Raw genomic sequence first — 21,225 nt, forward strand, 5'->3', positions numbered from 1 at the left:
ACTCTGAATGGGCTTTCTCTGGGAGAGGAACAGGACGGATGGAGGATGGAGGGAATTGTGTTTCTACTCAACCAGAGTTAGAAAAGGAGTCTCAGGGAGCATCACTGTGGAAAACATCCAATCAGAAGACCTTGAATTCTTCTGCAGCCGATAACAAGATGAAGTAGAAAAAAATTGAGGTTTGAAGAACTTCCAAGTATTTTTAGGTTTTGGATCCAAAGATTTTGAATCAGCTCTGTGTTTTTTTTTTTTGTTTTGTTCTTGAATACACCTTTGAAGCCGTCTGAACATGTCAAAACTTTCCTTTCACACCTCCAGCTTTGAGTTTTCTCCATAACAAAAGGTCACTAAGGTTCATGGGTATTGTAGTCCGATATATGGTGGAAAATATTTAGACACTTGTTGTTTGGTCCAAAGCTGCAACAATCAGTCAATTAATGACGTCAAAAAGGTTGAAAGGGGCTGTTTTACCATAGTTTCAGTCATTTTAAAGCATCTAGAGGTTTCTGGCTCAACTTCAGCAACACTTGTAGTATATAGAACAACTATGATAGACCAACATGTTTCAGCTTGGGGTCTTCATAAAACACTTTACAAACAGCATTTAAATAGGTAGTAAAAAGCAGAAAACATATCTGCCAATGGGGGGTTGGGTATGTGGTCATTATCCTAGACAGAAGAGGAGAGTATCCAATAAGAGACAAGGGTGACATCAAGGCCCAGTCCCAAATCAGTTCCCACCATTATAGTGGAAAATATTCAATAGACACTGTTAACATCCTTTAGTATTCATGGTTTGAGCCAGAGCTGCAACAATCAGTCGATTAATCGAGTCAGAAAGATCGTGATAGTAGTTTCAGTCATTGTAAAGCATGTAGATGGAGAAGGTGAAAAAGTATAAAATATGTCAAAGCTCCAGCAACACTTGTAGACCAACACGTTTCAGCTTGGGGTCTCCATAAAACACATTACAAACACCATTTACATAGGTAGAAAACATATCAGCCAATGGGGGGGTTGGGTATGTGGTCATTATCCTAGACAGACGAGGAGAGTATCCAATAAGAGACAAGGGTGACATCAAAGCCCAGTCCCAAACCAGTTCCCATCATTATAGTGGAAAATATTTGGACACTGTTAACATCCTTTAGTATTCATGGTTTGAGCCAGAGCTGCAACAATCAGTCGATTAAGAAAATCATGATAGTAGTTTCAGTCATTGTAAAGCATGCAGAGGTTTCTGGCACAATTTCACCATCTTCCAAGCTGCATGGAGAGAAGATAAAAAAGACTAAAAAAGGTCAAAGCTCCAGCAACACTAGTAATATACAGAACAACTTCACTGTTAGACCAACATGTTTCAGCTTATGGCCTTCATTGGGGTCTTCATAAAACACATGACAAACAGCATTAAAACAGGAAGTTAAGAAGAAGAAACACATGTATAAGTCAATGGGGGGGGGTTGGATATCTGGTCATGTGACTTCAGGCCAATCATTATCCCCGACAGGCATGGGGAGGATCCAATAAGAGACATGGGTGACATCAAGGTCCAGTCCCAAACCTGTTCCCACCATTATAGTGGAAAATATTTGGACCTTTAGTATTCATGGTTTGGTCCTGAGCTGCAACAATCAGTCGATTAATTGAGTCAGAAAGATCGTGATAGTAGTTTCAGTCATTGTAAAGCATGTAGAGGTTTCTGGCACAACTTAAAAGGTGCATGGAGAAGGTAAAAAAGGTCAAAGGTCCAGCAACACTAGTAGTATACAGAACAACTATGATAGACCAACATGTTTCAGCTTGTGGTCTTCGTCGTGGTCTTCATAAAATACATCACAAACATCATTTAAATAGGTAGTAAACATATCAGCCAATGGGGGGGGTTGGGTATATGGTCATTATCCTAGACATGAAATGTGATTTTAGCAAAACATGGCTGGAAATTCCCCATTTATCCACATCAAAGTGGACAAATATATCCAATAAGAGACAAGGGTGACACCAAGGCCCAGTCCCAAACCAGTCTCTGCCTACTATAGTTCACCAAATCCAGTAACACTCACAGCCATAGAGGAGACTTCTAATGAAGGGGGAGGGCGTAAACGTCTAGCTGGAAGAAGGAAGCAGCTGTAACCATGGCGATTGATAGACTATTTCACAGTTTATTCAGCCTTATGAGCTGCCTTATATTTTCCAGGACATCTAAAACCATAATAATGAGATGTGAGTGATATTCTTCTTAGTTTTGATTTTAGTTTGAGGTGTGAAGTTAGCGGGAGGGAAACTGTCTGGATGATCGTAATCCTCGACTCCATATTTAAGGGTTTCACTGTCCATTGGTACTCTGCTCTAATTTGATTGGGGCAACCTTTAATATGACGAACCTCCACATGAACGCGGATTGGGCTTTTGGTCCATGAAGGAATTTTTTGTAATTTTAAAGCAAAAACAGACTGAAAGAATTTGTTGGCTCCAGATTTTCTCCGTTTTATATCACTGTAAACTGAATATATTTGGGTTTTTGTTGGTTGCTGAAATCAAGAAGACGTAACCCATGGTCTCTCACTTTTTAAACGATTGATTGAGAATGAGAATAATGGTTAATAGTTGCAGCTCTGGTTTGGCTCCTTTAAATCCAGCGAGAGGATTTCTTCACGCTTGCAGCATTCAAAGCGTTCTTCCACTTTGTCTCTTTCCTGTTTCAACATGACATTTCTCACAAAAGCACAAAACCTCCATAAAAAAATAAAAATAAAAAAGCTTTTCACAATTTGGTGAGGAAAGAAGTTGACCTCAACCCCTCCCCCCCTCCTCCTCCCCTCCCCTCACCTCCCCTTTCCCCTTCGTCCAGCATCATTTGGCTGAACTGGACCCGACTGAGAGCCAGACCTCATCACCAAACATCAGTGCTGGAACTCATTTAGGCTCTTGTGGCTGAATGGGAGCAAATCCCTTCAGTTTGCAGCCAGGTTCAAACATCTGGTGCAGAAAACAACCTGAAACCAGGAGATTGGCGGCTGTTACAACACCAGATCCATGCTCAGACGTTTTTGGGGCGTCCACATACATTTATCCGTTTGGAGCCGTCATACTCCATGTTATTCCAGCCTCTTTTTTTGAGGGGGGGGGATTTTTTTCCATCTCCCAGCAGGACATGCTCTGTTCAGTTTCTCAGTCCCTCGTTCCCCTCGCTGTGTTTTTATTCCAACCCTGACCTAAGCAGTGAGGTCACCTTTATTAGAGCGTTGGATTGGCTGTTATTCATCCGACCCCTCCCACCACCTTCGCCAGTGGAGGAGAAATGGTCCGTAGTGGAAAATAAAGTCTCTCTCTCTCTCTCTCTCTCTCTCTCTCTCTCTCTCCCTCTCTCCCCCTCTCCCTCTCTCCCTCTCTCCCTCTCTCTCTCTCTCTCCCCCTCTCTCTCACCACGGCTAATAAAATTTTGTACAAACAGTTCTTAAAAAGCGAAGCGACGGACGAGGCAGGCAGCACGACATGACAGCACCAATGTTCACTCAATTTTTTTTTCTCCTTTTCTTTTTTTTTTAAACTTAATCTCACATGTGAGGAGCAGAGAGGGAATCTTGATGTTGCACAACCAAGAATGAGCTGAATGAGGAGGCTTGTGGAGGATTGTGAACTTTTCTCTGCATGTTTATCGATGTTACATACATTACAAATATGACAATAAGAGTTGTTCTTTATTTAAACTTTAACATGAAGCTGCTTTCAATGTGTTTCTATCATCATTAATGGTTTTAAAGCGGCTTTTCTGTGGCTGTAAATGAAACTTGCAGGAACGTTTCAGTCTACCTGCTTTTATATGTCAATTTACAAATTTAAAAATAAAGTAAAACCAGCTGACATTTGGAGGAAACAAAAAGTAAAGTATTATAAAGATGTTAGCTGTAAGGCTGCGGAACTGAAATAAATTGATTCCAAGTAGCATCGAACCGTCTCCGGTCAATCGATACCTGCAGTCGATCCTTGACCCGGTCCGTTTTGACTGTTCCTTCTATCCTCCCTCTCCCTTCCTTATTTCCTCCGTCCTTCCTTTCTTCCTCCCTCCTTCTTTCCTTTCCTCCCTTCCTTCTTTCCTTTCCTCCCTTCCTCCTTCTCTCTTCCTTTCCTTCCTTCTTTTCTGTCCTTCTTTCCTAACTTTCTTCTTCCTTCCATCCTTCCTTCCTCCCTTCCTTCTTTCCTTTCCTCCCTTTCTTCTATTCTCCCTCCCTCCCCCTTCATCATTTTCTCTGTCCTTCCTCCCTTCCTTCCTCCTTCTCTCTTCCTTTCCTTCCCTCCTTTCTTCTTTTCTCTGTCCTTCTTCCCTTCCTTCCTTTTTTCCTCCATCCTTCCTTCCTTTCATTCCTTCCTCCTTCCTCTCTTCCTTTCCTTCCCTCCTCCCTCCCTCCCTTCCTTCTTTGACTGGAGGACACCAGGAAGGTTAAGGATACTTGGATCAGTTCTGGTATCATAACGATTCCCAACCCTAGTCTCCTCTAACAGCGACTGTAACAGCTGTCCAGATGTTAGCTGTTCTTTCTGTTGTTTCTGTAATTAGTTTGTTTGTGTAGTTTGTCAAACATAGACAAGATCAACACTTCTGACATTAAACTGCATTATAACAAACATCATACATCCACTTCACTGTCTTTGTAATTACACAACACCAAACACAACAGGCTTGTTTCAATTATAAAATAAATACAACCGTCATAATTGTTTTAACGCTACCCAGCTCCAGATAGCTAGAGGAAGTCAAATACCAACAACACACACAGTAACACCCAATACACAAACATGAATAAGAATAAATGAATAAATAAAGATTATAAGGAAGCATTATGAGTCAAAGCTTCTCCACAGTCCTGATAGAAGAAGCTTTGACTCCTTTAATTGTCTTTAAGGAACTAAAACTGTGCAGGTTGATGAGAAGAGAATAACTCAGAGATCATCTGGAGCCATGAAATGATTTTAAAACCAACAAGCAGCCAGTTTAAAAAGATTCAAAGAAGATAATATGATCTATGGTCTTCTGGTCTTTACATCAATCTAATCAAGGCGAGAACGATGGATTTAATGTTTAAAACTCAAACTTGGGCGTGCAGGTGGTCGAGTGGTTAGAGCGCATGCCATATATAAGCAGCCGACCCCGGTTCGAATCCCGATCGGAGGTCCTTTGCTGCATGTCACCCCCCCTCTCTCTCCCATGTTTCCTGTCGGTCTACTGTTGAATAAAGGCGTCTATGCCAACAACATCTTTAAAAAAAAAACTAACTCAAACTCAGTGACTTTTGGGAGGCACATGAATCAGTTCCAACCAGAGAGAAACGTTGTGGAAACACTTCATTAACAAAGTCTTCTCCAATGTTAAGAGTTTCATCTTCATGTGATCATCATTAATGCTAGGACATGATATCGTGTGATAGGAGTAGAGTTTAGTCTCTGCTCTCTGAAACATGAATCAAGGTTTAGTCACATTATCGACTATTGATGCTTTCACATCTGAGGTTCAATGTTTGGTTTAGACCAGGGGTGTCAAACATGCGGCCCGTGGGCCAGAACCGGCCCGCCAAGGCGTCCAATCCAGCCCACTTTCTTTCCTGTCTTCTTTTCCTTCCTACTCTCCTGTCATCTGTCCTTCTTTCCTTCCTCCCTTTCTTAATTCTTTCCTTCTTTGTTTCCTTCCTTCCCTCCATCCTTCCTTCCATCTTTCCTTAATTTTCTTTTCCTTTCTTCCTTCCTTGTCTTCTTTCCTTCTGTTTCCTTCCCTCCTTCCATCTTTTCATTTTCTTTTCCTTTCTTCCTTTCCTTCCTTTTTTGTCTTCTTTTCCTTTCTTCCTTTCCTTCCTTCCATCCTTCCTTTTGTCTTTCCTTCCCTCCTTTCTTTCCTTTCTATCACTTTTCCCTTCTTTCCATCTTTTTATTGGTCCGGCCCACATGAGATCAAATTTGGCTGTATGATTTTGACACCTCTAGTTTAGACACTTTTTATAAGGAGAATATGAACGGGATTTAAAGGGTTAATGTGTGTGTTTTTATGCATTGTGCAGATTACACTTTGTGTCTATTGCAGATCGGTCAGTGATGAATTGAAACAAAGATAATGGACGAGAATCTTTGACTTTTTTTAATGTTTTCTGGTCATCAGCTGTTCGTCTGCGGCAGCTTTTCTCGTTTACAGCAGGGATCAAAACGAAGCTTTGACTCGCTTTATGTTCCTCTCTTCTCTCCGTCACCTAAAACCTTCCTCCTCCTCCTCTCCTTCAGTCTGCAGGTTGTTGTGAAGCCGAGTTGTCACAAACCATTAGCAGGTCGGGTTTGGACCTCTTGTTCCTCGGGGAGCTGAGGAGGGAGCGAGTGGAGAGGAGGGGGGAGCGTAGGGTGGGGTGGGGGGGGGGTGTAAATCAGCCTCGGGGAACTGGCGGTTCAGCCTAATGAGGCTGAGAGCTTGTTTATGGAGTTACGCATCATTTTTATGATTATTTCCACCTTTTCGGGCCGCGGCGCTCGGCAGAATCCTGCCTGTGTTGAGGCGGAGCGAGGTGAGCGGGACGCTGGGCCTAACCTCGGCCCGCCGCTGTTAAAAACACCGAGGAGAAAATGAGCCTCATTAAACAGGCAGAGAGAGGGCAGTAAAAAAAGCAGCTTTTAGTGGGTTTTTTTTTTTTTTTTTTGGTTGAAATGCTGCATTATGTGCCACAATCCAGAAGCGGCAGGGGGACGGAGGGGACGGAGGGGAAGGGGAAAGGGGAGGGGGGGGTTACAGATCAGAGCAGGCTGCAGGTCAACAGGCTGAAAACCTGCAGGGAAAGTCTACGAGTGGAGTCATGTGTTTGTTAGGAGCCTTTAATGGGCAGAACAGAGCAGAGAGGCCTCGCACAAAAACAAAAAAAACAAAAAAAAAAAAAAAACAAACAAAAGTGAAACGTGCTAATGTTAGCGAGCTGCGTGAGGAATATCGTCTCAGCACGTTTCCCTTTCTTATAATAACTTTGCTCCAACGAGTCGTCCAAGTTAAACAGCCGAATATGTTTTCGGTCCTTGAACGCCTCGTCGGTTATCAGCAGGATGACGTCATTACTGCTGCTGCTAGCTTTACTTTGAGTCTGTGTTTGCTCAGCTGTCAATCAAACGCAGACACCGACACATTGCTGATTCCTTCGTCTACATTTGCTGCTCATGTTGTGATATTTATTCATTTTATTAAAGGTTTGATGGTCTGAAGCAACAACAATGGAAATAAATGAAGGGCTTTATATTTATATTTCTATCTCTGACATGTGTGATAAAACCTGAAAATCACTTCTTCCTGCTTTTAATCCAGTCTTCCTGTTTTATTCATCTCTATAATATACCAAATATGTCATGAAATCAGTATTATTACATCATGTCTCTTCCTTTAAAACAGTTTCTAATGTGTTTTCATTGGTATTTATATCAACTGTGACTTTTTGGTGAGTATTGGACCACATTGGACATATTAAACCACATCTGACTGTTTGTGGCTCTCAGTGCTAACAGAGCAACACGGAGAGAGATTAGAAGAGATGTGAGTTTTATATCAGCGGGCCAGAACATCGTGGTTGAGCTCTGATTCATTTAAAACAAAAAGATTTTCACTTTGGATCAACCCAAAAAAAACCCTCACAGATTCTGTTTGGGTCTGCTGATGTTTTAAATATGTTGTTTAAAGTTTTAAAGTTTAGTTAAATTTAGACACAAAAAAGATTTATTGAGGTTCAGGGAAACACTGTCTGCTCTCGTCTCTATTTGCTCAGCTGTCAATCAAACACAGGCACTAAAGAAGCTAAAGAAGCTCTTCCGATATTTCAGAAACTGACACTAATATATCTAAAAATCACTTTGCTTCTTCAACACAGTGATTTCTGTTGTTTTAATGTCGACAAACAGCAGAAGAAAAAGTTACTCCATTTTTCTCCATTGTTTTAGTTCAATGTGGATATTTTGAAGAGTTCCTGCAACTGATATTAATTATTTTTTTGCTTATTTGTGTCCTTTAAAGCGATGGTTCAGCGTAATAATCGTGGAAATATCGCGCGTGATCTTGCGGTATTTCGGTGATCGCGCGAGATTTCGACGATGTTTCCAGCTTTAGCAGTAGCAGCAGAGTAAAAGCCATCAGGTAAGTGTTATTTTAATAAACTCCTGGTGTACTTACACACTTTCCAATGCATGGATTTATGAGTGAAGAATTTATTTGTACTACTGTAGAAGTTTGATAACAATCCAGGCATTATTAGTGGGGTCATTTACCAGATACACCGGTGATCCCGTTAGCGCCTGGCGGTCCCGTTAGCAACTGGCGGTCCCGTTAGCAACTGGCGGTCCCGTTAGCGCCTGGCGGTCACGTTAGCGCCTGGCGGTCCCGTTAGCACCTGGTGGTCCCGTTAGCAACTGGCGGTCACGTTAGCAACTGGCGGTCCCGTTAGCGCCTGATGGTCACGTTAGCACCTGATGGTCCCGTTAGCGCCTGGTGGTCCCGTTAGCGCCTGGCGGTCCCGTTAGCGCCTGGCGGTCACGTTAGCGCCTGTACTAAGCTAACTCCACTATTTTATATTAGATAGACCTCATGGTGCATATGACGCTAGGTCGAAATGACACCGAACCATCGCTTACATAAGAACAATCTGCTTTAAATCATTTATGTCTGATGAAGTTTCTCCATTAAAAAGTTCAATTATCATATTATTTTTTCTTCATGTATAAATCCAGATAAAGAAGTTTCCACATCAAATTTGTCTAAGTTGAATACTGAACCATGATTGGCTCCAGACTAGTTGTGATGTTGTAAATCCTGTTTGTAGCTTTATGAATTAAACTGAGATTTAAGGTGAAACTTTCCTCCTTTAGTAGAATGAATAGAAGAAAAACAAGATTATGACTAAATATTTTTACTGTTTCTGTCCTGTATGAATAATAATAATAATACTAATAATAATAATGATAATAATAATGATAATCAGCAGCAGATCCTGTAAAGCTGCTGTTCATTTACAAAGTTAACTTCTCTCCTTTGCTCCTGAGCAGCAGAATTACTACTGAACTACTTTGGAAGTGTTTTAATTTAATTTCTGGAGTTTCCATTCAAAACAAATTAAAAGAACAAATTGTGCATGAAAATATGAAAATATGAAAATATGTGGATGGAATAATATTCACTGTGTGTTTGTTTAACTGTATGTTCTGTTACTTACTGTACATCTGTTTAAAATATGAATGTATAAGTGTGTATACTGTATATGAACTCTGTTAATGTGTGTGTGTGTGTGTGTGTGTGTGTGTGTGTGTGTGTGTGTGTGTGTGTGTGTGTGTGTGTGTGTGTGTGTTCTGGTACATAAAGCGCTCTTTCTTCCAGCTCTGCTCAGCGTTCAGCTCTGTCTGTCAGCCTTCATCACTCTCTCGCTCTCTCTTTTCCTCTCCTTCCTCTTCTACCGTTTCCTTTTTTTTTATTTCTTTATTTTACTAAACTCACATAAAGTCCAAAGAAAAAAATTAAATAAAATGTAAAAAGAAGTATTTCTGTGAACCAACGTCTCCTGATTAGTGTTGTAAAAAATTGTAAATTATAATTGTAAAGATGTTGGAGAACGTCCACCATCACATACACACACACACACATCATGCTCACTTCTGGGGACATCACACACACTTACATTAATTTCCTGGAGGCTTACCCCAACCCTAACCTTAACCACTGACCCAAAAACCAGCTTTTTCCTAATGGGGGACGCAACTTTGTGCCCAATTAACTGGTCTAACGTCTGAAATTTGTCCCCACAAGTAGCTTATGACAGACCACACATCTCACACACACACACACACGAATTCATAAAACACACAAACTAGCAGCAGACGTAAGCGCGCAGACCGATCAGAACTACTGTAGACTCACTCACAAAACAACTTGCAAATAAAGGGATAAGCGTAGAGGAAGGCTAAAACAACAGTCAATATTACTTATATTAAAATGACAAGGCTTCGTGTCAAATACGTAGGTCTATCTGAGAAATGTAATTTCACTTTCCACCCATAGACTGTATAAAAGAAGTGGACGTAACATCCATGACGTCACCCATTGGTTTGTGGACTGCTGCTCTGAAGCCAATAGTTTCTAATCTGGGCAGCGCCATCTTGAAAATTTCAGGTGCATGCTGGGAAAAATAAAAACACGGATTCTACTTATATGGGCATGAGGCGGGGCCATGGACGGAGCGGGGAGGTTGCTATGGTTGCGAGGGCTGGATCTCGAGGACATTGGGCAATCAACCTGTCAATCAGGACGTAGCCACGCCCTAATGCATACCCTGCTTTATCGTCACATATAAAATCAGGGAGGCCAAAATGTCCCAAATGAACATCATACTGCATTGAAGAAGGCTTTAAACTAGCGATTGAGACCATAAACACATTTTGAAAACGTTTACTGAGGTTAGAAATCAAGTGAGAAGTTGGTGAATTCTCCATTGACTTGTATAGAGACGGTCGCCCCCTGGTGGCCTTTTGATAGAATGCAGCTCTAAGTTACTTCCTGGTTGGCCTCATTTCAGAGGACCAGAACTACCCGCCTGATTCCACCTCATTTGACTCCGTAACCATAACCTACACAATATTGTTACATTCGCGGCTCGCTGCCATGACAACATCAAACAAAATCACAGGTTTCCCTCCATTTCCGTCAATAAGAACACTTGTTAACGTTGATGTGTGCGCTTGTTGTAGATAAGAAAAATGTCAAAAAGTTACTTTCACCCTGAGTGGACAGATGAGGACACTGTTATGTAGCGACAAAATAGCATCGATGAAACAATGCAATATTAAACGCCACTTCGACTCCCACCATGCATCATTTGCAGCAAAATATCCTGCAGGAGGTAGTCGAAGCAAGACCAAGAGCTTCTGAGAAAGGTTCAGGTCGGCCAACATGTATTAAAAACAGTTGAATAAAAGTAGCTGAGAGTTAAACATCCAAACTCGTCTTGTAACCATCTCTATGAGGCTCCTCTGACTGCTGGTCTAAGAGGAGCAGTGGCTTCGCTCACCTTGTTCGCTGCTGTTGTCTCCGCTGTGAGACGTGTGTCCTCCGCTGGACAGGCCCGGCGTCCCGGACGACCGGATCGATGCCGCGTCGTCGTGATCTCTGCTCCACGAAATCTGCAGAGCGGAGGGGGGAAGGGGGAGGGGGGCAAACAGAGGAACGGCCGATGAGACGCTGAACAGATCAATAACATCAAAAGTAAATCAAGTTCATAATGTTGATGATTTCCTCCTTTTGTGAAGAAGAGGACACAGATAATGAAGGTGTACCTCGTCTAAAAACCTGGAGGGGTAATATCTAAGAGGAGAGCTGATGATGGAGGCAGTCCATGTTAGGAGGAAGCAGGAAGCTGAATTATAACCAAGAAACCTACAGATCTGAGACCAGAACACCAGGTTTCTGTTTTTAACCCTTAAACTTGCAGGAGTGGAAAATTAGATATATAAACACAGAATATATGCTCCTATTAAAAGGTATAAAAATGGTCATAATGGTAAAAACTATTGAATGTTCTTGCTTTTCCTTGTCATTAATATCACACATACTAGTTTCTAAACTGATTTTTATCGTTTCTATCAAATGGAGCTTTTCCACTACACAGTTCTAGCTCTACTCGACTCGACTGGAGAGAATATCACATGAATATATACAACGCCATGTCAATGAGATTATTATAAGCATTTATACACATTAAGCATCCTGTTAAAGGGGACTTCCTCTCTGCATCTCTGGTATATTAGAAGAAAAGTTGCTTAGTTACGCCTCAATCTGATAAATGAGTTTAATGTTCCTTTGCAGTGGAATTTCCCTTTAAGTGTAAAAGTCACATGCAGCACTTCCTCACATGTGTTGTGGTCATTTCTAGAGAAAACATCTCTGACCCAGGACTGATGAAGTTAAAGTCATGTTTCTGGTCTCAGGTCTGTTGGTTTCTTGGTTATAATTCAACTTCCTGCTTCCTGTCTCCATCATCACCTCTTCTCTTAGATATTACCCTCGCAGGTTTTTGGATGAGGCCACATTACAAACCATCTGTTCTGCTGTCAGTCTCAAGGTTTCTGCTATTAGCTTGTCTGCTCATAGGAGACATTACTAACCAAGCCTCACAACTCAAGGAAAAAAGACAAGACTGCTATTGTGACAGCTACTGTACGAATCCGTGTTAATGCTAGCTCACAATAGCTGAGCAACTGTAACAGCCTCAGGATTTGGTCCCTATCTAAATATCAGGTTGCTAGTTTCTAGTGACACATGTTGCTACAAGCCCACAAAGCTCGTCCACACAATAAAACACGATCCTCGAGGATGACGAAACGTTTCATTTATCACAATGAAACAGAAGCCGGTTGGTTGGTTGTAACTCGGCAAACGTATCAGGTGACATGACGAAGACCTCCAAAGATAAATGGAGACTCTTTGGAAATGGGTTCGAACTGCAGTCACATCCATAAACACTCTGTAAGGTCAACCAGCCAACAAGCTACTAGCTAACACACATAGCCAGCTGTTGCTATGCTAATGATTAGGTTTGACTGTGATACCACTAATTGCGACCACGAATGCCTTTTCACATTTTTACGAGTCTCATACTTCGTAGCATTTGTGGGTTTTGGTGTGAAACAGCAAACAGTCTACTGCAGTCTCAAAGGAATCCACACAAATAGATTTCAATTTAAAAAGAAGTGCTGAGTTGATGTAAAAATGATGATATACAGGTTGTCATTTAGAGGCACAGATACAGATTTATAGATACAAATCACTCCACGTTTACTTCTGCAGCTTGGTATTTGTTTGTGAATAGTAAAAGAGGCGGTTTTAATAGTTTAGTAGATCTATAAATAGCATTCACATCAATCTCCAAGTCTCAATTACAACTGGAGGGAAAAAGGTCCAATATATCTGAGCTGGGATTTAATCATTTGGAAGTTCCTGAAAACCAAACTGATGCTCTGACGCCTGGTCCATCATTCAATGTAGTAAACCCTGATTCAATGGACATGATGTCATTTTGTCTTTCATACAACCAACTCAGTTATCAAACAACCTTCTTGTCGTCCTCCCGGGTCAAATTGACCCCGTCTGTTTTGACTATTCCTTCCTCCTTTCCTTCCTTCCTTCCTTCCTTCCATCTGTCCTTCCTCCCTTTCCTCCATCCCTCCTTCTCTCTTTCTTTCCTCCCCCCAACCTTCCTTCCATCCTTCGTTCCTCTGTCCTTCTTTCCTTCCTTCCTCTTTTCCTTCTACCTTCCTTCCATCCTTCTTTCCTCTGTCCTTCCTTCCTTTCTCCCTTCCTTCCTTCCTTCCCTCCTTCCTACCTTCCTTGACTTGAGGACAACAGGACGGTTAACTATCCAACGTACAGCAAACACAGCATTACCTAAAGCATCATATCTTCTAGAACTAATTAGATCTTTTAACCTTTACACACTCTTCATATTGGGTCATTTCACTGCATCCCCTCATAATAAGTCTACAGACATAATCATCATCAGTCTTTATTAAATTGGTGATTAATCCTAAATTTGGCTTTCAGAGAGTAGATAGTTTATTATTTCATCTTTACACTTTTTGTTAATGGAGAAAAAAACCTTTACAATCACATTATATATATATATATATATATATACAGTATATTGGTCCAATGCAAGTTAACACAGGAGAACATAATTATTCCAATTAATTATATTAAATAGGAATAAATGTGCACTTCAGGATAAGCCATCACATTTCTGGCTAAAAGAAAAAGGTTTTAAAGGGTTTTTTTTCCTTCTCTCAAATGTAAAAAATGGGTCAACTTAGACCCTGAACAGTCTGTAAGGGTTAACACACACTGAAAAGTATGGTGTAAATTATAGTTTAAAGTCACAACAGCACAACGTATGAGTGACAGGAGATCAGAGCATGAACGCTGAGTGCTGAGTAACAAAGACTGAGACTAAAAAAACAAGAAAGACCAGCAGGATTAGAGGCGTATCACCTGTCTGAAGGAGCCACTTGAAACGCAACCAGAGCTCTCGAGCTGTTGGTCATCAGACACTAACGCTGCTCCACTTCACACTTGTTGGTGTTTAAAGGGTTAAAAGGCCTGACAAGTGGCTGCTGAGAGCTGCGCTGCCAGGCACATTTAAAACCAGCTCAACCTGACTTTTCACCTCTTTTATTTCTGCTTCTCTGGGAAAAAAAGACAAATCTCAGTGAGTCCAAGAGAAAGAAGAAAACCAGTTCACACAGATAAACCTGCAACAGCTCACACTCACATGTTTCCTGCAGCTGGATGATAAAATCTGCTCATATTGAGTATTGCCAGATAGATCGGACAAAAAGTAGAAACCCCCCCCCCACCCCCCCTCCCTCAATCTCCATAAAGGGAGCCTGTTTTACATATATCAAACTTCTCTCTGGTCTTCTCTCACTCACCACACTGACACAGGAAGAAAGGTTCAATACATTTTGAATAATTAATAATAAACTGAAATGAAGCTCAGTTTTGATGAGAATCAGTTTTCAGTCACTGATGTCTTGTTCATCGATACATTTCGGTTTAATTACAGTGAAAGTTAGTCTTTGATGATGTGTTATCATCAAAAGTGTGTTAAGGTTATATATTCACTTGATTCATAAAATAGAAATCAAGTAATTCAATTTATATAATATTGACCGATAACCTCCAAATCACATAAAGTGGCCGCCCACTCTGAGTCTGGTTCTGAGGTTACTTCCTGTTAAAAGGGAGTTTTTTCTCTCCACTGTCACCAAGTGCTGCTCATGTGGGAATGTTGGGTCTCTTTAAAATGAAAACCTGCAGAGTTCGGTTTAGACCTGCTCTATGTGGAAAGAGCCTTGAGATGACTTTGTTGTGATTTGGCGCTATACAAATAAAGATTGATTGATTGATTGATTGAAAGTAAAATGACAATAACTACTAAACTACAGTAAGTTTTTCTTCTTCTACAGCATTAATATCAGCTCTGTGAATCACTTCTCCTGAATCTGTTTCCATACAACAAATCAAATCCGTGCATGAAGCGATTAAGTGTCGTTCTATCAGAGGCAGAGCAGTCGGTCACACTGAGCCTGACTGCATCCTGATACTCAACACAAGAAGTTTCAATACATTTTTAATAATAAACTGAAATTAAGAAAGTAAAAATGTGGGTCGCGCTGCAACTGAGCTTGCCCAACAAGTCACAGACTATCAGCACATCGTTACCATGGAGACCAAAATACACACGGCGAAGGACTGGAGTCATCTTTCTTCTACACCATTAATATCTGCTCTGTGAATCACTTCTCCTGAATCTGTTTCCATACAACAAATCAAATGTGTGCATGAAGCGATTAAGTGTCGTTCTATCAGAGGCAGAGCAGTCGGTCACACTGAGCCTGATTGCATCCTGATACTCAACACAAGAAGCACAGACTCTGAACAACAACAACAACGATTCACATTCCTGCTAAAGTCTGCTTCTTATCTCAAGTCTACAAACATGACACACATCTTGTTCTGCAGCATAGCTTCTTAAAAACAAGGAACCAGAGTCAACCAACAATCAGGAGCTCAGATTAACTTTAAAACCAGTTTCTCTTGCTGAACTGATTCCTCCCGTTCATACTGAGCATTAGAAGATCCTTCATAATGTTTACAGGAAGTGATGGAGGACTTCTAACTCTACATAATGAACCACATTAAGTGTCTCTGTAAGGTTCCTGTTGTGGATGCTGGTGGATCAGCTTCAGGTTCACTATGACTCAGTGATGGAGGACTAAATCCACAGTCCTCCTTCTGTGGAAACATGGATTTAAAAGTTCATCTGAAGTTAATATGAAGCTTCAGTCTGAATGAAAGGAAAGAAAGAAAGAAAGAAAGAAACAAAGAAAGAACAAGGAAGACCATAAGGAAAGAAAGAAAGAAAGAAAGAAAGAAAGAAACTAGGAGGAGGAAAGAGAGAGAAAGACCGAAAGATGAGGAAAGAAAGAAAGGAAGAAAGTTAGAAAGAAAGAACAAGTAAGACGATAAGGAAAGGAAAAAGAAAGAAAGAAAGAAACCAGGAGGAGGAAAGAGAGAGACAGAAAGGAAGAAAGAAAGAACAAGGAAGACAATAAGGAAAGAAAGAAAGAAAGCGAAAGAAAGAAAGAAAGAAAGAACGAACAAGGAAGACCATAAGGAAAGAAAGAAAGAAAGAAAGAAAGAAAGAAACTAGGAGGAGGAAAGAGAGAAAGACAGAAAGATGAGGAAAGAAAGAAAGGAAGAAAGTTAGAAAGAAAGAACAAGTAAGACGATAAGGAAAGGAAAAAGAAAGAAAGAAAGAAACCAGGAGGAGGAAAGAGAGAGACAGAAAGGAAGAAAGAAAGAACAAGGAAGACAATAAGGAAAGAAAGAAAGAAAGAAAGAAAGAAAGAAAGAAAGAAAGAAAGAAACCAGGAGGAGGAAAGAAAGAAAGAAAGAAAGAAAGAAAGAAAGAAAGAAAGAAACTAGGAGGAGGAAAGAGAGAGACAAAGGAAGAAAGAAAGAACAAGGAAGATGATAAGGAAGGAAAGAAAGAAAGAAAGAAAGAAAGAAAAAAAGAAAGAAAGAAAGACTTTTGCCCTCTTTTTGTTACTATACTTCCACCACAGCTCAACAGGAAACACTAAGAGGGAATCTGATGCTATAAAGACTGTAAATGTGTCAGATATCACTTGATATGACTAACTCACACTGTTACCATAGTTACCATAATAACTCACACTGTTACCATAGTTACCATAGTAACTATAATAACTCACACTGTTACCATAGTTACCATAGTAACTATAATAACTCAGACTGCTGAAGCTCAATAGAAGCTGATCAGTCTTAAATCATCTACATCAGAGGTGTCAAACTCATTTTCATTCAAGGGTCACATACAGCCCAATTTGATCTCATGTGGGCCGGATTATTAAAAAGATGGAAGGAGGGATGGAAGGAAAGAAGGAAAAAAGAAAGAAAGGGAGGAAGGACAGATGGAAGGAAGGAAGGAAGGAATACAAGACAGGAAGGAAAGATGGAAGGAACGAAGGAAGGAAAAAAGAAAGAAAGAAAGGGAAGAAGGACAGAAGGAAGGAAGGAAGGACAGATGGAAGGGAGGAAGGAAGGCAGGCAGGAAGGAAAACAAGACAGGAAGGAAAGATGGAAGGAAGGAAAGAAAGAAAGAAAGAAAGAAAGAAAGACAGAAAGGGAGGAAGGACAGAAGGAAGGAAGGAAGGAAGGACAGATGGAAGGGAGGAAGAAAGGCAGGCAGGAAGGAAAGATGGAAGGAACGAAGGAAGGAAAAAAGAAAGAAAGAAAGGGAAGAAGGACAGAAGGAAGGAAGGACAGATGGAAGGGAGGAAGGAAGGCAGGCAGGAAGGAAAACAAGACAGGAAGGAAAGATGGAAGGAAGGAAAGAAAGAAAGAAAGAAAGAAAGAAAGAAAGAAAGAAAGAAAGACAGAAAAGGAGGAAGGACAGAAGGAAGGAAGGAAGGAAGGAAAGACAGATGGAAGGGAGGAAGGAAGACAGGCAGGAAGGAAAGATGGAAGGAACGAAGGAAGGAAAAAAGAAAGAAAGAAAGGGAAGAAGGACAGATGGAAGAAAGGAAGGCAGGCAGGAAGGAAAACAAGACAGGAAGGAAAGATGGAAGGAAGGAAAGAAAGAAAGAAAGACAGAAAGAAAGACAGAAAGGGAGGAAGGACAGAAGGAAGGAAGGAAGGACAGATGGAAGGGAGGAAGGAAGGCAGGCAGGAAGGAAAGATGGAAGGAACGAAGGAAGGAAAAAAGAAAGAAAGAAAGGGAAGAAGGACAGAAGGAAGGAAGGACAGATGGAAGGGAGGAAGGAAGGCAGGCAGGAAGGAAAACAAGACAGGAAGGAAAGATGGAAGGAAGGAAAGAAAGAAAGAAAGAAAGACAGAAAGGGAGGAAGGACAGAAGGAAGGAAGGAAGGACAGATGGAAGGGAGGAAGGAAGGCAGGCAGGAAGGAAAGATGGAAGGAACGAAGGAAGGAAAAAAGAAAGAAAGAAAGGGAAGAAGGACAGATGGAAGAAAGGGAGGAAGGAAGGAAGGAAGGAAGGAAGGAAGGAAGGAAGGACAAATAGAAGGAAGGAAGGACAAATGGAAGGAAGGAAGGAAGGAATGAAGGAAGGAAGGAAAGTGGGACGGATTGGATACTGGCTCACCTGGTCCATGTTCCCTGATGACCTGATGAAATCCTCGCTGTCTGATTTGTTCCCGTCTCTGTCGTCTATAACCAGATCGATCGGCATCTTCCCTTTCAGACAGCTGATGTACCGATGACAGAAGTTATCACACAGCTCATGAACCTGAACATTAAACAAAGAAAAACATCATTAAAACTCATTTCCTTCCTTCCTTCCTTCCCTTTCAGACAGCTGATGTACCGATGACAGAAGTTATCACACAGCTCATGAACCTGAACATTACACAAAGAAAACCATCATTAAAAATCATTACAATAGGTTAGAAATACTTAACCCTCCTGGACTGTTCCTTCCTTCCTTCCTTACTTCCTTCCTTCCTTCCCCTCCTTCCTTGTTTGCTTCTTCCTACCCTCCTTCCTCTTTTCCTACCTCCCTCCCTCCTTACTGCTTCCTTCCTTCCTCCTTAATCACGTCCTTCCTTCCTTCCTTGCTCCTTCCCTTCCTTCCTTCTTCCCTCCTTTCCTTACTCTTTTTCTTCCTTCCTTCCTTCCTTCCTTCCTTCCTCCATTCCTTCCTTCCTCCCTCTTTAATTTTTCCTTCGTTCTTCCCCTCCTTCCCTCTTTCTTTTCTTCCTCCTCCTTCCATACTTCTTTCCTTCTGTCCTTCCTTCCTTCCTTGCTCCGTCCCTCCATCCTCCTTTCCTCCCTCCCTCTTTCTTTAATTTTTCCTCGTTCATTTCCTTCCATCCTTCCTTGCTTGCTTCCTCCTTTCCTTTCTTCCTTCATCATGTCCTTCCTTCCTTCCTTCCTTGCTCCGTCCCTCCCTCCCTCCTTACTCCTTTTCTTCCTTCCTTGCTCCGTCCCTCCCTCCTTACTCCTTTCTTTCCTTCCTTCTTTCCATGCTCCCTCCCTCCCTCCTTACTCCTTTCTTTCCTTCCTTCCCTCCTTGCTCCCTCCCTCCCTCCTTACTCCTTTCCTTCCTTCCTTCCTTCCTCCCTTCCTCCCTCCCTCTTTAGGAGCATAACTGATATTATGGGCATAAAACAGGATTAAAGTGGTTTTAGATCCAGATTAAGACTAGAATAGCAGCAGAGTGGACGTCTTCCCCCTTTAATCTGATTACATTAGATTAAAACAGCAGATGATGGTTAAATTAGTCTGATAAACAAAAACACTGATCCAATTTTAGTTTTCGGACCTTTTCCAGCTCCAGCAGGTGGAAACGTAACACTTGGATCGCCTGAATCATCTGTAAAAAAAATCAAGGATAAAGAAATAATCAAGAAAAATGTGATAAGTCTGATATATTCAACACTTTAACTTTAAAATCTGAGCAGTAGATATTTAGATTAATGACTCACCAGATTGTCGAGCTCTGGGTTTGATGAAAATAAAGGCTTCTCTGATCTGATCTGCACACAAAAACACAAATAAATTAATTAAAAGGTATAAAACGAGACTATAAATGACCTGTTAATACAAGAGACTGAGTGTTTTTACAAGCAGGACAAACTAAATGAAAGTTTTATTTAGGATTAGATAAAAAAAAAGTCGGCTTCAACGTGTTCAGACTTGTTGGAAATGTTTAAGCTTCAGAGAGAAAACGAGCGCTAACCGCTAACCGCTAACCCGAAGCCTTTTTCTGAAGCTCAGATGATTTATGAACCACAAACACATCAAGGAGTAAAAAAGCTGAGAGAGAGACTGGAGAGAGATGAATAAAACACACAAACACACAAAACACACTCTGACATACTCGACCAATGTGTCTGCTCACCTGCTAACTTAGCCTGCTAACAGCTAACGGCTAACTGCTAATGGCTAACGGCTAACAGCTAACGGCTAACGTACAGCTGGTGAATCGGCTGTTTGGGAGCAAAGAAACACAACAGCTGTCAAATTCACAGCTCCAGGAGTAAAAACTCTCATCTTTAACCTCCCGTATTAAATATTTATACATATTATTAAAGCATACAGCTATAAATAGACCTTTTTTTTAACTTTTACATTCTGTTCAGTGTCAGATTTGACTCATTTATTACATTTAAGAGCGTTAAAAACACCATATACACATTTCTTTTAGCCAGACTTTTACTAATGTGACCCACAGTTTACAAAAACAGAAATAAAATGCCTAATTTTTTTATTTTGTGCAGCTGATACACATTTTTATAGATGCAAATGTAGAAAAACATTGACCTAAAAAGTTTAGAAATCAGCATTAAAACATGTATTTATTCTATAAAATGTTCTCCTGGATCATAAAACAGTGATTGTAAATGTCTTAATAACTGATGGTGGATTTATGAATGTGACTTGGTGAAGAGATTAATTATGAGTCAAAATATGAACAGTAACATTATGATCAACAGGCTTCATTTAAATGAAACTTAACCTCATTTATCAGTTAACGCCTGTTGTCTTGACCCAAGTTAAATGTGAGGATATATCATTTGTAACTGAATATATTTGGTGTTTTGTCCAGTGATTCAGTTTTTTGACCATTTTCTGACATTTTATAGAACAAATGACAGAAGAAATGAATCATTAGTTTGAGATACTAGTGAGGTTATTAAATCTAGTAACACTTTTACTTTTACTTTACCAAATACAAATTACATATTTATGGACATTATGGTCAATAGGCCCTCATTTAAATGAAACTATAGCTTGTTTTTGATTTAACGCCACAATGGACGATGTCAGTGAATCAACATGAAACAAAAGATGATAGAAAACATCTGGATCTTTGGTAAAAAGTCAATAATTCAAATGACTTAAAACCAACAAAAATACACGATGCTGCTTTTAAACTAGTAGTTTTAACCCTCTTGTTGTCCTCAAGTCAAGGAAGGAAGGAAGGGAGGAAAGGAAAGAAGAGAGGGAGGAAGGAAGGGAGGAAGGACAGAGGAAAGAAGGTAGGAAGGATAGTAGAAGGAAGGAAGGATAGTAGAAGGGAGGGAGGGAGGGAGGGAGAAAGGAAAAGAGGAAGGAAGGAAAGAAGGACAGAG

At 40.7% G+C, this 21,225-nt stretch overlaps 2 protein-coding genes across 2 annotated transcripts in view; one reads left to right on the top strand and one right to left on the bottom strand.

Moving 5' to 3' along the window:
* Positions 1 to 21,225, bottom strand: part of LOC128379418 (homeobox protein Meis1-like) — a 79,031-nt gene that overhangs the window by 50,585 nt on the left and 7,221 nt on the right. Inside the window, exons 3-6 of the mRNA XM_053339041.1 lie at positions 19,576 to 19,633; positions 19,413 to 19,463; positions 18,234 to 18,377; positions 11,064 to 11,175 (exon numbers count right to left, since the gene is read on the bottom strand). Coding sequence (XP_053195016.1) covers positions 11,064 to 11,175; positions 18,234 to 18,377; positions 19,413 to 19,463; positions 19,576 to 19,633 — 365 coding nt within the window. The remainder of the gene's footprint in view (positions 1 to 11,063; positions 11,176 to 18,233; positions 18,378 to 19,412; positions 19,464 to 19,575; positions 19,634 to 21,225) is intronic.
* LOC128376266 (E3 ubiquitin-protein ligase TRIM39-like) overlaps positions 1 to 21,225 on the top strand; it is a 230,296-nt gene that overhangs the window by 31,506 nt on the left and 177,565 nt on the right. The window lies entirely within an intron of this gene.

Source organism: Scomber japonicus, chromosome 2, assembly GCF_027409825.1.
Source record: "Scomber japonicus isolate fScoJap1 chromosome 2, fScoJap1.pri, whole genome shotgun sequence".
Classification (NCBI taxonomy): domain Eukaryota; kingdom Metazoa; phylum Chordata; class Actinopteri; order Scombriformes; family Scombridae; genus Scomber; species Scomber japonicus.